Here is a 14,391-nt window from a genome sequence, read left to right as displayed (position 1 = left end):
GAACGAGAAATAGCAGGGACAAAGTTTTGTCGGGGTGGGCGAGGGATTGCGTTTCGTTGACTCGAGGTGACAACTAATAATTAACGCCGATGTATGCATTCGATGTCGCCCGAACGAGTCTACTAATTAAGTTTCAGAATTACTTCATCCGGACGCTAGATTTCGCCTTCGCGGTTCACGTGCTGCAGCTCGTTTCATCTCGGTGGTTGCTTTACTTTTATCTGATACACCTGCAATTATATTTTAGAGTTAAATGCAATGAATGAGGTTCTGGTAAATAACTGATATGCGAGTCTGACGATTTTGTTACGAATAAAAAACTTTATCAATAACAAAGCTTATCGGTAACAACGTTGTGTATACCATAATTATAATATAATGAACAGACCTTAGAGTTAATAAATAGTCTTACGTCCTAGAATATGCTTATACACATTCGTACAAAAGTGCATCGTACAGCGCTGTGTGTATAGATTTAGGCAACGCGATAGTAACGTCATCGCCATAGTCGCAAACTGCAAACGAGCGACTTATCGCTTTCATTAACATGTTTATAAAATATCTATATTTTACAGCGATCGATTCGCGATTTCTCTCTGACGCATCGCCATTAATCGCGGAGCCTTGAACGTGCGCGGACATAATAATGCGCGATAATGTAACTTATATTGCGCGTCAGTGTAAAATTTAATTCGCCTCCAGTAGGAGATATCATACATCGACTCGTTGAGCTGCGCGAATGATTTTTCTCGAGGTGTTCTATACTTGCGATTTTAAATTTAAAGTCACGTGTGAATTATTTTTACAAAAGGTTTTTCGAAAGCCTTATAAAAAAAGTAATCATATGATCGTTATAAACTAAATAGTATCGAATTTAGATTCGGAATACTTTCGTAAGTAAAATCACAGCAGAGAGCAAAGACGTGGAACACACTATGCGTTGGCGATCTTATCCCCGACTCAATAAGCTCTTCTCGGTGACGAAGCGCACCATCAGCGACAGAGCCATGAGGAAAACGATGACCGTTGCGGCTATCAGGATGGCACCGTATTCTGGAAGACCAAAATAGCTTATTTTAATTTTCATAAAACTAGAAAAGCTGATCTCAGAGAAAAGATACAAAATTATATTAACAGAAGAAGATATCGTGTTACGAATCGCGACGCAACATCTGATCCATCAGACGCATTTTTTGCTCGGTGGGAAACAAAAAGTTTGACCACCGATGTTATCTTTTGTTGCAAAAAGTTACTCTTTTTGCGCGTTATTTGATCGGCGTCAAAAACACAATGTGAAACGATTATCATATTTCTTTTGCAAACTTTAATACCTTCCTCATCAATTCGATGAATGAATATTGATCAAACTTTTTTCTCTTTCGAGATCACTCATTTAGCGCTACGAAAATAGTCATCTATCTATTTATAAAACCTCTCAATCAATCGCCGAATAAAAAACAAAATTTGGCCACTCACTTCTCGCCCTCCCGTTGGAAGACTTGACAGCTGGTCCTGGCTCGGACATCATGATCCTGGGCATCTGCGGCTGCTGCACCTGTGACATAGCCGCTGCGTATCTCGGTGGTTCGATCTTAAAGATCCCATAGCTCGTCAGAGGTATGGAAACAAGCGGCCTAGCGATCGTTCGATTCTCCGGGGCTCCATTTCCGGACGCCCCCGCGGCAGCATCGTATCCCGGCAGTCCCGGAAAGACGTAGGACCAGGTGACCCGGTGATGTCCGGGCGAAGCGTTGATGAGCGAGGCGTAAGGCGGTGGATCATCTTCGCAATGCCAACCGGCTGCTCCCAGACGCTCGGTGATACAGTTGCTGCAACGAGGGGCAGCATCGCTGGAACCAGGAGCGGAGGGACCGGCTTCCGCGGCGACCGGAGCCGAGGCCAACCGGTCCGCTGGACTTGCTTGAAGGAAAAAAGTGAGTATGAGGCTCGGTGCTCTTGAACTTTTGACCTTTTCGGAGCTTTTGAGGATTTTAAGGGATTGAAAATTAATTGTATAACGAATTTTAGGAGGAATTAACTGTATATTTCTACTCTTTAAAATATTCGGTTGGAGAAACAAAGCCTGACTGCATACCGCGCAGCGATACGCCGCGGGAAGCTTCGGTGCAAATATTTACGGTCGCTCATTTATTCAAATATTCGGATATTTATTCTATTTCAACGCTTCGAATATTCTATCGTAATTGGAGTAACTGAATTATTTTGAATCTGATGTAGTTTCGCATTCAAATTCAGCTCGAATATTCAGAGGATTCAAACATTACAGCGCTACTGGTTAACGTCATTATTTCATGTGAAACTCAATGCAGAGGAAAAGTCGTTGGAAAACAAAAATGCAATGTAATAAACATTATAGCATAAAACAAAGAATTTCACTGTAATAGAACGCAGAAAAGGGCAGATGCTAAAAAGAGGTCTAAAAGCATAAGCTTCAGCTATATCCCCATACGTACTCGTCTGTTACTACTTATAAAATTCATGCCTCCTCGCTCGCTCACGCGCGCATACGCTTTCACGTATTATGTTGGTCAGAAAATTACATAATGCAGGTGTAATCCATATAACACGTCCCGCGGGCATCTTTCGATCGTAAACTCGCTTCGTTTTTTATGTATTTTTAATATAGGCACTTTGCTGCGAGCTCGTTTTTTCTACGAAAAGTCGCGCGCGCGCATACGACTTTCACTATAGCGTAACCGCTGCGCCGCCGTTGATGCCGGCATTTTTAGTGAGTAAAACGAGGGTCTCAGGGTATGCGCTTTACGTTATACACGCGCGCGCGCGCGTGTGTGTGTGTGTACGAGCGCATACGGCCGCGGTGAATTTTACTGTGAAAGCTCTTTTGCAAAAACTTTATTATTTAGATCGGCAGTAAGCGATATTTACACGGCTATCTCAGAGTGCATTTTAAAAATATGACGCGTGCCGCTGGAGATATGCTTCGTGTGGTTTATATTTACATGTGTTCTGCTCTTATCGAGGATATTATACCGTTTTAGTTTGAAAGCGCACGATTTTGATCTTGTTTGCGAGCTTGAATGAATAGCGCGTTTGTTAAAAAATCGGCTATATTTATACTACTGCGTGTTTCGTTATACGTATGTATAATTGGCTTCTGACTTGACAAAATCGTGCATTTTCCTTGGTCTTCAAAAAACGATTTTAATTGCCGGTATTTTCAAGATAATTCGTTGCATTAAAATATTTACTATACTTGATCCAAGAAAATCGTTAATCATCGTTTTTTTACTCTTACTATCCTCTAATGACATCACCTAGAGCCATGGATAATTTTCACCACATCACAGTGACACAATAAATCACGCACTGTGATTAATTATTCTCTTTAATATTTCGAGTGAGTTTTTAAAGTTACACACTGGCGTAAAAAAACAGACCTATGAATAAATTTAAATCAAGTATGCGCGAATTCTTCGTGTAATTTCTACGGTATTTACTTTAATCAATGAAGTAGTTGGAGCGAGTATATGGAAGCTACAATTAAAATACCAGGAAACAATAATGAGTTTCAAAACGGGTTTTATGAAGTTGAGAGGCATTCTAAAAATACTATCACAACAAGCTCTAGTATAATGTAGGTAATACTTGATTGGATAATTTCTCTAACGCGATAATTGTTTCCTCTTTTACTCTTCTGGATTATTTTAAACGATGCCAACGTAACGGTGATGGAGAAAATGAGATCATTTTCACTTCGAGCACTTTATTTGCAGTAGTTAATCTTGAAAAAAATGCTTATCAACTTTTTGTTTAGACTACAAGTAGTATCTTAATTTTATCAGTTTTTCAAAGCGGCAGAGTAATTATTGTGTACGTGAACGTTACTGGTAATATCGTAATGAGATGACACCACAATGACGAGTTGCAAGGCATGGCTCATTGAGCCATAGCCATCGCGACACTTCCTCTTTCAGGAATCAATTGAGCAAAAAACGATAATCACATAGCTTGTGCACCGCATAACAATGCAACGCAAGAAAGGATGGCAAAGTTCAACATGTGATCATTTATTGATTTCATACGCAAGCAAGCGTAGTTTATAAAAAAAATTAAAAAAATACTTGAAAAATTTAACTGATTCTATTATCGATCGACACCGAATTTTCCCGATTACAATTGTGTAATAAGCGTTTGAAGAAATGCACGAATTATGCCATTACGGCAACGTTTGAAGCATACATTATCTCGACATAATTGTAACCTATTACGTTTTGTAACGCCGCAGTGCTCATCTCGTTTGGCTCAGCTGTGTAGAGTATATTGAAATAATGTATGCGGTGTCGTAATCGCCTACTTTCTAATTCATGAAAAACAGCAAGCTAACTACATGATTGACAGCTCACGAAAAAAAAGGATCGGCGGAGCGAAAAACGAATGACGGCTGATGCACATGCGTGAGATAAACAGCTGATCTCTCTGATACGGATAATACCTGTCGATTTATTTTAACGCTTTTGACGTCTGCTTTTTATTTGGTTCGGAATGAACTATACAACGAGCTAGCTATGGATAAGTGATCATCATTCGTTCTATATAATATGAATTACACCTGTTGAGTTTAAAGTGTACAATTATATAAGGAGTTTTTATATTCAATATACGTTTTATGTAATATGGAATGATTTTCCTATATAGAAATATATAATTAGATTAGTGTACGTTGTTACGAGAGGAACACATCGACACGTTAAAAATTTGAAGTTAAGAATAATTTTTAATTATTATTATGTAGATTTAATTTTTCGCGATGAACAATAAATTTATAAATAATCAGTTGTTCATAATTTAGCAGATCTAAAGAAAAAAACAAAAGTTCAATGCAAACGAATCAAGTAAAAGTTTAAAAAGTAAATTAAAACACGATTGTCTTTCTAGAACATTCCATAAATCCTACAATAGATACATTAAATATCCTTCCATTCACCGAAAACTAAACAACAACAAACCCCGCATCTCCGTATACTTGTCAGCCGCGTCGTCGTCCCGAAAATCAAAAGAAAACATCATTCTCAAATCATATAAATTCTTTCCTCATTCGAAGCAATAACAACAACAACAACACTAAACCGCACCAAAAATTTCAAACGATCACATCATCCGATCGTCGATTGATACACATCCGACTCTACGCGCGTCAAAGTCCTCGACGAGATCCTCAACACAAAGCACGTCCGCACAATCAAAGTTCGAGGCTTTTTTTGTTGCTCCAACTCAACCCCCTACACACACAAACACACACTCACTGAGGCCCACCCTTCGGGGCAAACAAAGCCTCGAAAACTCCATAGATTTGACGCGTCCGCAGATATGTATAAATAAATATATATATATATATATATATATATATATATATATATATATATATATATATATATATATATCCGTACCTCCTTCGGTGCGGTCACACATGTGTGTCCATTCCACGCACGACTGCGGCGGACTATTGCCTGTCGGCTGTGCAGAGCTACTTCGTGACCCGACTCTCCTCTCTTTCGTCTGTATGTGAACGCGTCGCAAAAGTAAACACATGCACGAGGAGGAGGAGAAGACCGCTCGAGAGTGTTTGCGTGCCTATATACGTATAAGTGTATACGCGCGCAGCTGAATCGGTCTTACGACTTTTCGCCTTTTTTTCGCCTGTGTCCTTGCCGCGATGATGATTTTTATGCGCTACTCTATATGCATACTCTTGCGCGCGGGCTCTTTCTTTTTCTGGAGTATATAAGCGCGGCGAGGCTGGCTTTTAGCGAGGATAATTATGTAGATTTTTCGGTTGGGTTCTTTGGCTTCGTCTTCTCTTTTTTTTGAGTTTGATTTCGGGATGCCTCTCGTCGCGTTAGAGATTCGAGAGAGGAGTGTACGTGTGTTTGCGAGGAAGGAATTTTATATTTGGATTTTCGGCACGAATTGATTGCGTATTCACTGATAATTGGCTGTGTGAATCCAAATTGGATATCGAGTCTACGTGATTCCACCAGGAAAATCGAATGAAAGGAAGAAGTGGTTATTATATATACTTCTCGCGGGTTTATTTGCATATTCTTCAACGTTTAGGAATGCAATTTATTGCTTTTCTCTTCTGTATTAGACAGATACTTGATCGACGATTCTCAATTTTTTTTTAACACTTCGCGCTTTACGGTTTTTTTAACTTCTTTTTATCTTTGAGCAAACACGGCCTGTCGCAGAGAGGCAAGTACGATTACGAAATAAGAAAAAAGTTTTTTGTCTCGGAACTCACACATGTAAAGTTCGCGGGTACACTCTGAGAGCATATAATATATTATTTCCAGGCGAAAACTCAAATTTTCGTAGGGAACAACGATTTCATCATTCTCTTCACAAACGCCGATTTATCATCTACCTGTTACAAAACCGTATAGGTAATCTATCATGAAAACCCGACGTAATCCGTCTCACCTATAAGCACTATATAGTACACACGGAACCGCGTTAAATAACGTCAACGTAACCGTCATACTCTCTCAATCCGGTCTCACTTACTCGGCGCGTAATCTCGCTCGATTCGAAATGAGTGCAGCGAGTGCACTACGTGCCCACTATGAGAGTATACGTACATATGGAGGAGAGATTATATCCGCGGTATTTTCGCTCAAACATCACGCCTTGACACCTTATCGGGAGTCTCGTCGCGTCAAGTTCACCGAGAAAGAGAGTGAGAGAGAACGACGATCGTGCTCTTCTTGTCGGAGACATGACCGATTGCGCTTGGATGTATCGAGCGCGAGATTTGCCCGCCAATATTCAAAACAAGCGCGCGATTGCGCGGCGTGTGACTTTCACAGTGAATTATTGTTTTCTTCTTGTTCTCGTATCGAGTTGTTGTTGGCCTTGCGATGGCGATTGTTTGCCAATGTCACGTTTCGCCATTATCGTAACCGTTTTTTTTTAATTTTCATCATTATTTATCAGGAGGTATAGTATAGGTAGCGGTATACCGCTGATTATCATGGTCAATGATATATACATATCAAAAAGATTAAACCAATGCACACAGGTCCCATAGACCCATTTTTGAACCGACGGCATCGATACGCATTTAGGACGAATAACAGTCGTAAGTGACATACCGATTCCATACTAGCCTCAAGGTACAACACTCAGGCACACGTTCAAGCATCAGTCATTTTGGCCCGAGTTTATCGTGCAACCAACGGATCCATTTAGCAGTGCTTCTATACCAAGTCTATGTTCATTGCTGGAACTCCAGTCCTCAGGTAACACATCAGTCGGTCAGTCGACGGCCTCGGTGAACAAAGTCAAAATCGTCTTGTTCGTTATTATATCTCGTATCGAAAAGAATCTATACTAGATCGCGATCGGTAAGTAATCGTACATTAAACGTTATGTGTCTTTTAACGATTAGATTCTTGGAATAACAATATGAAAACTAGCGCATCGTGATTCTTTTGATTTCAGCAGCCCATAACTTTTGTATACAGCTGTACCGCCAGTCGATTAATCAAGGAATATACCGTCACGATGCCTAGAGTTATTGCCATTGGAGACGTTAATGTATTAACATCCTGCACATGCGTTGCGACATATCAGTGGGAAATAAAAAACGTTTGGCTTTGTTGCACTGAACCTGGAACCGCCTTGGTTTCTCCGGAGTTTTTAGCGTCACACGATAGTAATCCTGTCATTCGGTGCCAGTTTCTATTATACCCAAAAGGCAGGACAAACGAGTTCAACGACTATTTCTCAGTTTTTGTGAACATCATTTCAAAAAGTACTGCTATAAAAGAAGTTTCATTATCGATTTTCAATGATGAGTGTGAAGTAGTAACACGATTATTTCAAGAACCTGTGGAGAAGGATATGGGATTATGGGGTGCAGAGAACTTTGCTAATCGATTCGTAATGAAGTTCAGGGCGAAGAATGTGCAAAAGCGTAGCAATAATTTTAAGATTTTTGTCAAAATCTTCACAGTGAAAACTACAGGCTACAAGGGCGTTATGCAGTCGCGTAGAGTTATGGGACATAATATAAACGACGATTTTGAAAAATTCGTCAACAACAACGCGTTCAGTGACATTGTGCTGACGGTTGGAAGAAAATCGTTTGCAGCCCACAAGATTATCCTCTGCAGAAAGAGCCCCGCTTTCGCTAAAATTTTCATGAGCCAGATGAGAGCGAAGCAAGAGGTTAAAAAGTTAAGAATCCCCAATATCAAGTACGACGTTTGCTTGGAAATGCTGCGCTACATATACACCGATAAAGTGTACGGCATCGACAACATCGCTAATGATCTTTTAATGGCGGCTGAGAGATACGCTCTTCCCGGCCTTAAAAGTATGTGCGAGAAGAGTATGATCAAGAGCTTGAACTTTGACAACATCATAGAGAGGCTTCAACTCGCATTTTGGTGTAAAGCCGATATTCTGAAATATGCAACGATTGGATTCGTTATCGAACACTCGATTCGTATTGTCGGCAAGCAGGAATTCAAATTGTTGCCTGATGATATTTTAGACGAACTTTCTATGGCCGTTAATAATTCGTTAGCATACTGAGTATTTAACAGGCTGTACATAGATTTTAATTATGTCGCGTCGCAGGCCGAAGTGCATCTATATTGTTGAATGTTTAAAACTTGAGTGGATTTAAAATGTAACAACATTTTTTTTTTGTATTTGTATAAAAAAAACATCGATTTTAATTAGATAGCGAGAATTATGAAAACTGCTTTTACGATTTATGTATTGTTTATTGAAATGAAGAAAATATATTTTTAAGTTGAATATTTTGATTTCTTACCCTCGTTCTCTATTTTTCCTCGATGTACCTAATGAAAATGAACGAAAATTTCAGTAATCGCTAATTATGATGATGACATTTATTTGCTTTAGTTGGAAAAACATTACTAGAATTTTATCTTGGTTACTGATAAAAGCTTTAATTTAAAATTTTAGACATATAATTAATAATTCAAATGATGATTGATAGATGAATTTGCTTTACTTAGATTGTCGAGTTTTTCACTCTGACACTAGCGCCCTGTTCAGGTGTTTACGAATGAAAATATAAATACCGTCCAAAATGTTTATTGTCATGGAACGGAACGAAAGCAGCCATTCTTGTCCGAGTGTATATCGTGGAACCAACGGAGCTAGACTTCATAGGTACAGTAGTGCTTCTATTCCAAGTCTACATTCGTTGCTGAAATTGTCCTTACGTTATAAGTATCAGCTACTTTGTCGGCGGCCTCGGTAAACAAAGTCAAAATCGTTTTTTTCGTTATTATCTCGCATCGAAAAGGATTTATGCTAGATCGCAATCGGTGAGTATAATTACACATTGAACATATTTTCTTTGAACGATTATAATAACAGTGTGAAAACCAACGCATTTTGATTATTTTGATTTCAGCAGCACGTAACTGCTGTATTCTGTGCCGACAGTTGATTGTTTAAGCGATATACAGTCACGATGTCTTTGATTTCCATTGGAGACGTTAGTGTAACTCCATGCTGCACATGCGTTGCGAAATATCAGTGGGACATGCATAACTTTTGGATTTGCTGCAAGGATTCCGAAGACATGTTAGTTTCCCCAGAGTTTTTGGCGGCTCACGACAGCAGTCCCATTATTTGGAGCCAGCTGGCATTCTACCCAAAAGGCAAGACAAACAAGTACAATGCCTGTTTCTCAATTTTCGTGAAGATTATCTCAAGGTGTGCCGATGTCGATATAACAGAGGTTACATTATCGCTTTTCAACGACGAACACGAATTAATCAGCCGAGTATTTAAACAGCCCACGCATACCGATGCGAGTCTATGGGGTGCGGAGAAATTTATTCATCGAAGTGTAGCCAAAGAGAAAGTAATGAGTAAAAAGGAGCCTAACGATAATTTAACGATTTATCTCACAATGAAGACAAAGAAGAGTCAAGGCTCAATGGGCGTCCTACGGTTCGGTAAGCATATCGAAAGTATAAACAATGATTATGAAAAATTGCTGAACAACGAAGCATTCACTGATATCAAGCTGGAAATTGTAGGAGATAAATCGATTCGAGCCCACAGGATTATTCTTAGCAGAAGGAGCCCGGTCTTCAGCTTCATTTTAATGGGCCGGTTAAATCAGGCACAAGAACATAAAATCGTTAGCGTCCCAATCTATATTAGCTATAATGTTTGCTTGGAAATGCTGCGTTTCATGTATACAGAAAGAGTGAACGATATGGACGCCATCGCCGATGAGCTTTTGATCGCGGCTAGTGAATACTGTATCGAAGATCTCAAGCGTTTATGCGAGATGAGTTTGATAAAAAATTTGAACGTGGACAACGTCATACAGAGACTTGAACTTGCTCATTCGTGTGGTGCCGAGACGCTGAAAGCTACGGCGATTGGCTTTATGGCTGTACACTCGGGTCTTTTGATCCAAAAGAGGGAATACCGAGCGATGGCTACGGACGTTTCATACGAAGTTTATACGGCTCATTATAACAGGTTTACGTAAACTCTGTATATTTTAATTATGTTGCGTGGAAATCTTAAGTTTTTAGTATTATATATGTCTTAGTTATCTATAACATTTTTAACTTTTTTTTAGTTTATTTCAAATTTTGAAAAAAATACTCTCATCCTCTTGTGCTCGTGTAAAAACGTGGTTTTTATTAGAGAGTGAGAATGATGAAAATAGTATTTGCGATTATTATAAAATTCATTAGAATCTGAAACGTGTATTTTTTACGAATAATTAATAAAAATGTAAAGTAAGATAATTACACTTGTTTGCTTTTTTGATCACTTAATTGTTCATGCGCATTCATTGTCTAAAAATGTTACAATACATTTTTTTTTTAAATATGCCATTCATGATTCACTTGACTCCATTATCAGTCCTTTTAACTAGGTCGATTGAACTCAAAAATCACTAGTCGAACCACGATGCTTACAGGTCTCAAATATAGACTCTATCATAAACACACATGCGCATCCTCTCCGCATCGAGTTCCTGCGGGCGAACCTAAATCCAGGCGGATTAAGCCTCGCGCTCGCAGGAGCGTCGCTGCAGCTTTAGAGCCGATGGCATCGGTATACAGAGAGAAACGCACTTTGTACGAATGGCAGTCGTAAAGGTGCGACGCACACACCTATACGCGCGTCTTATACTTATATATATAGAGGCGCGATAAGTCCAACTTTTCCGCGGAGCCCGCTCTTCTTATGTGTATTTCGATTTTCTTCTCCCATACCTTTTTTTCCTCCAGCTAAAGAAAGAGAGAGAGAGAGAGAGAGAGAGAGAGAGAGAGAGAGAGAGAGAGAGAGAGAGAAGTAATCGCCGCGCGATTTTCAGGCCGTTGCGCGCGGGCTATAAAAAAGTATGAAGCTGTGCGCCCGCATATAAGGCGATAAAAGGACGGCCTTGCACGAGCACTAAAAGCTCTTTTCTCTCTTCCTCCCTCTCTAGGTCTCGGGGAATGATAGCGAAGGTAAGTGACGGGAATTGGCTGGCGGAATGACCCGGGAAAACGATGACGACTGCTTTTTGAAAGCTATACAGGCCAGAATCGGAAATGCGATTCCGAGAGATAAGGAGATTGCCCTGTACGACTGCTGTTTTTCTTCTTCGTGATGCCTTCAATTCTTATTAATCAACAAAAGATCCCGGTTTATAGCGGCAAAATTTCGTTCGCGCGAGGCGCAAAGCGCGCCGAAAATTGCAAAGGCCTTTTGTTGCTTGTATATATAGGTATACATATAGAACCGTCGTCGTCGTCGTAGTCGACTCCTCTCTGAAACGATGCTCTCCTTTCATTCCTGGCAGAAATTAACGACGGTCCATAGAGTAATTGTCAAGCATTAAGCGAGAGCGCGAAACGTAGTTACAGCAGGACAAAGAGTCCCTTGAATGCGTCCAGCACTCGTTGGCTCTATCTTTCTCGCCTTTCCTCTCTCTCTCTCTCTCTTTCTCTTTAGCCCTGCAGTGGACGACACGTTGATACCTTTGAGTGTTGGGCTGCAGAGCAAAAGTGTGTGTGCAGCAGCGGTTGCGCGGAGAAAGAGTTAAAGAAGGTGAATGCCGGGGAAAGGTGTAAAAGTATCGTAGGAGGATTACGTTGTTAGATAGTGGACTTAGTGTGATTTCAACGATAGCCATAACAGAGATTATTATTATATTACACTTGATTGTTCATTTCTCAACTACAATGATTCCTTACAAACTTTCTGTATTACATCACATACACGCACTCCGAAAACCAAAAACCGTCTCTTCTTACGCTCTCCCTTCACCTCTTATCCCAGCCATTCTTTTTCCTCCTTTCGCGCTGCAGAACGCTCGGTCCACTTTCGGCGTGTCTTATGCATCCTCTCGCGTTATCGGCGCGACTCACTGTGCAGCAGCCGTTTCCCAGCTAAAGTCGTGGAATCATACATACAACGCACAAAGCCACGAGTTCGCGGAGCAATTTAAAAGTCCATTTGTTTTCGGATAACGTCGCGCACTGCTCTGCCCTCTCTCAGCGGTAAAAAAAAAGAGAGAGAGAGAGAGAGAGAGAGAGAGGCGCATAAAGCCGCGCCCGCGCTACCCTAAACCAGCTTGACGGCTGCTGCACACGCGGCCTCGGAATTTTGATTTTCTGCATTATGTACACCGGTTACGTGTAAGAGAATTTGATATTAAGTGTCGAAAACGAGTGTTTTTTTTTTGGGTAACGTCCAGGGTTGAGAAAAAAATACCTCTTTTAGATCGAGCTTCGATTTCGATATCTGCGCGCGCGCGGATATGCGTAAAAAGCTTCGGATACCGGATTTTCCGATATATAAAGGAAAAATTCCGCACCCCTACGTGCGCAATTAACGAACGGACAGCAAACTCGACTCCGATAGAGATTTCCTTCTATTTTCATCAGAGGCGCTGCAGGATAAAAGGCAGCGCCAAACGCGAATGTAATCCGAAGGATTCGGAAAATTTGATATTCCATTGATCGGGCGCTCGGTCATCGGTGCGCAGCATGCGAAAGTTCGCGCGATGCAAAGAATAAACGGTAATGCTCGACTTCGCGGCATTTGCTCGTATAGTGTAGGTATATTATAGATTCCTGCTTCGCACTGCTATTCTTAATATTTAATCGAGAACGTCGAAGTGGACGACGAGGCAAACAATTGAATTTCTCTCGATTTAAAGGAGTTACCACATTTAATTAATTATTGGCGTCGATTCGTAGAAGTAAAATTCAATTACAGTTGAATCTGATTGCCGATTCGCAGAACACTGTGCCTGGCAAAGCGGATATTTCTTAATTATGATATGTTACATAGTTTATTTGTGTTAATACAATGTTTTCGAGATAGAATAATTAATCTTCCCCGTAAAGTTGCGTTACATGATGAAACACGAACTATATAGATATTAATTCATATTATAATCCGCAGCGAGCCTTTTTACGTTTTCATCACGCCATTAGGAACTTTTCCAAAACAGATTCAATCCAGTTAAGTCGGAGCTCTCTCCGCGGCTTTAACGCACGTGAGAAATAAAAAGCTGCACATCTCCGAATGGCCCGATTAATGGCGTAACAAAAGTAAAAAGCAACGTTATTAATTCTCGCGCAGTCCGCCGGCGGTGAGCGAGGAAATTTCTCGAAACGGAACGAGGAAAAATAACAAATTCCAATCGGCCACGAACGCAGAGGCGAATAATTAAAAAGCAAATACATTCCTTTTTCCAAATGCAGTCTGGCCGCGCGCGCGGCCTTCGGAATTGCCTCGCGCCTGCGAGCTTTTTCATTACACTAGGAGCTTTTCCAAAACAGATTAAATCAAGTTAATCTTTGTAAAAGGAGCGAACGAGAGCGAGAGGGAGGGCAGCATCTAAAAAAAGAGGAAGGGAGAGAGAAACACTGGCGGCGCGGAGCGCATGCCTTTACCAAAATTGAAAATTCGCGAAAACACTTTGTACACTAGCTGCTACAGCTCGCGTATCTCTCCTCCTCCTCCTTTCTTTATTGTTATTTCAAACGCACCGGTCGCCTAGTTGGCGCCGGGGTGCATCGATTGCAGTTGGCGCCGAGTCATTTTTCTCTCTCCGCGAATTTTTGGCACGGTTTCGCCGCAGCGCGACGGAAGTCGGCTACCGCGTGCAAGCTCTCTCTCTCTCTCTCTCCCTGTGTATACGTGTATAGGAGAGCTTCACTCGCTTTCCTTCCATATCCTCGCAACTTTAGCTCGTCCTGGACACTTGCCTTTAAAATTGCAACCGCTCGATTCGGCATTAACGCGGCCCGTATATTTTATAAACGCGAATGTATAAAGGAGGAGCCGCTGCAGTGGGTGTATTTTAGCACACAGCTCGGCCGTAAACAAAAGGGA

The 14,391-nt window shown here is 40.8% G+C and overlaps 3 protein-coding genes across 8 annotated transcripts; 2 read left to right on the top strand and 1 right to left on the bottom strand.

Moving 5' to 3' along the window:
- Positions 1 to 301: 301 nt before the first annotated feature.
- LOC100680349 lies at positions 302 to 5,343 on the bottom strand. Of its 2 annotated transcripts, none has more exons than XM_016981106.2 (3): positions 5,286 to 5,343; positions 1,477 to 1,920; positions 302 to 1,053 (listed from the first exon to the last, which is right to left on the bottom strand). In XM_016981106.2, the coding sequence occupies exons 1-3, from the start codon at positions 5,326 to 5,328 to the stop codon at positions 950 to 952; spliced, it is 591 nt and encodes a 196-aa protein (XP_016836595.1). In that variant the 5' UTR covers positions 5,329 to 5,343; the 3' UTR covers positions 302 to 949. The 2 variants fall into 2 exon arrangements, with proteins under 2 accessions (XP_016836595.1, XP_031789545.1); XM_031933685.1 differs by lacking the exon at positions 5,286 to 5,343 and adding an exon at positions 4,989 to 5,227.
- Positions 5,344 to 7,165: 1,822 nt separating this feature from the next.
- Positions 7,166 to 8,802, top strand: LOC100115897 (protein roadkill-like). 3 transcript variants are annotated; one of them, XM_016981105.3, is made up of 2 exons: positions 7,166 to 7,385; positions 7,458 to 8,802. In XM_016981105.3, the coding sequence occupies exon 2, from the start codon at positions 7,546 to 7,548 to the stop codon at positions 8,578 to 8,580; it is 1,035 nt and encodes a 344-aa protein (XP_016836594.1). In that variant the 5' UTR covers positions 7,166 to 7,385; positions 7,458 to 7,545; the 3' UTR covers positions 8,581 to 8,802. The 3 variants fall into 3 exon arrangements, with proteins under 3 accessions (XP_016836594.1, XP_008216321.1, XP_001600488.1); XM_008218099.4 differs by having other exon boundaries at positions 7,168 to 7,385; positions 7,486 to 8,802; XM_001600438.6 differs by having other exon boundaries at positions 7,169 to 7,385; positions 7,483 to 8,802.
- Positions 8,803 to 9,127: 325 nt separating this feature from the next.
- Positions 9,128 to 10,799, top strand: LOC100115936 (speckle-type POZ protein-like). Of its 3 annotated transcripts, XM_003424605.3 has the most exons (3): positions 9,129 to 9,347; positions 9,437 to 9,986; positions 10,071 to 10,799. In XM_003424605.3, exons 2-3 carry the CDS (start codon positions 9,497 to 9,499, stop codon positions 10,532 to 10,534), a joined length of 954 nt encoding a protein of 317 aa, XP_003424653.1. In that variant the 5' UTR covers positions 9,129 to 9,347; positions 9,437 to 9,496; the 3' UTR covers positions 10,535 to 10,799. The 3 variants fall into 3 exon arrangements, with proteins under 3 accessions (XP_008217344.1, XP_008217105.1, XP_003424653.1); XM_008219122.4 differs by having other exon boundaries at positions 9,128 to 9,347; positions 9,440 to 10,799; XM_008218883.4 differs by having other exon boundaries at positions 9,128 to 9,347; positions 9,437 to 10,799.
- Positions 10,800 to 14,391: the final 3,592 nt, after the last annotated feature.

This window comes from Nasonia vitripennis, chromosome 1 (assembly GCF_009193385.2).
Source record: "Nasonia vitripennis strain AsymCx chromosome 1, Nvit_psr_1.1, whole genome shotgun sequence".
Classification (NCBI taxonomy): Eukaryota; Metazoa; Arthropoda; class Insecta; order Hymenoptera; family Pteromalidae; genus Nasonia; species Nasonia vitripennis.
This window is presented reverse-complemented; position numbering and strand designations above follow the sequence as displayed.

Coding starts and splice junctions, on each gene's coding strand:
- LOC100680349 (XM_031933685.1), bottom strand. CDS start 5,049: ATGATGTTTTCTTTTGATTTTCGGGACGACGACGCGGCTGACAAGTAT. Junction 1,921..4,988: donor CAAGTATACGGAGATGCGGG/GTTTGTTGTTGT, acceptor TTTTCCTTCAAG/CAAGTCCAGCGGACCGGTTG. Junction 1,054..1,476: donor TTCCAACGGGAGGGCGAGAA/GTGAGTGGCCAA, acceptor TTGGTCTTCCAG/AATACGGTGCCATCCTGATA.
- LOC100115936 (XM_008219122.4), top strand. CDS start 9,497: ATGTCTTTGATTTCCATTGGAGACGTTAGTGTAACTCCATGCTGCACA.
- LOC100115897 (XM_016981105.3), top strand. CDS start 7,546: ATGCCTAGAGTTATTGCCATTGGAGACGTTAATGTATTAACATCCTGC.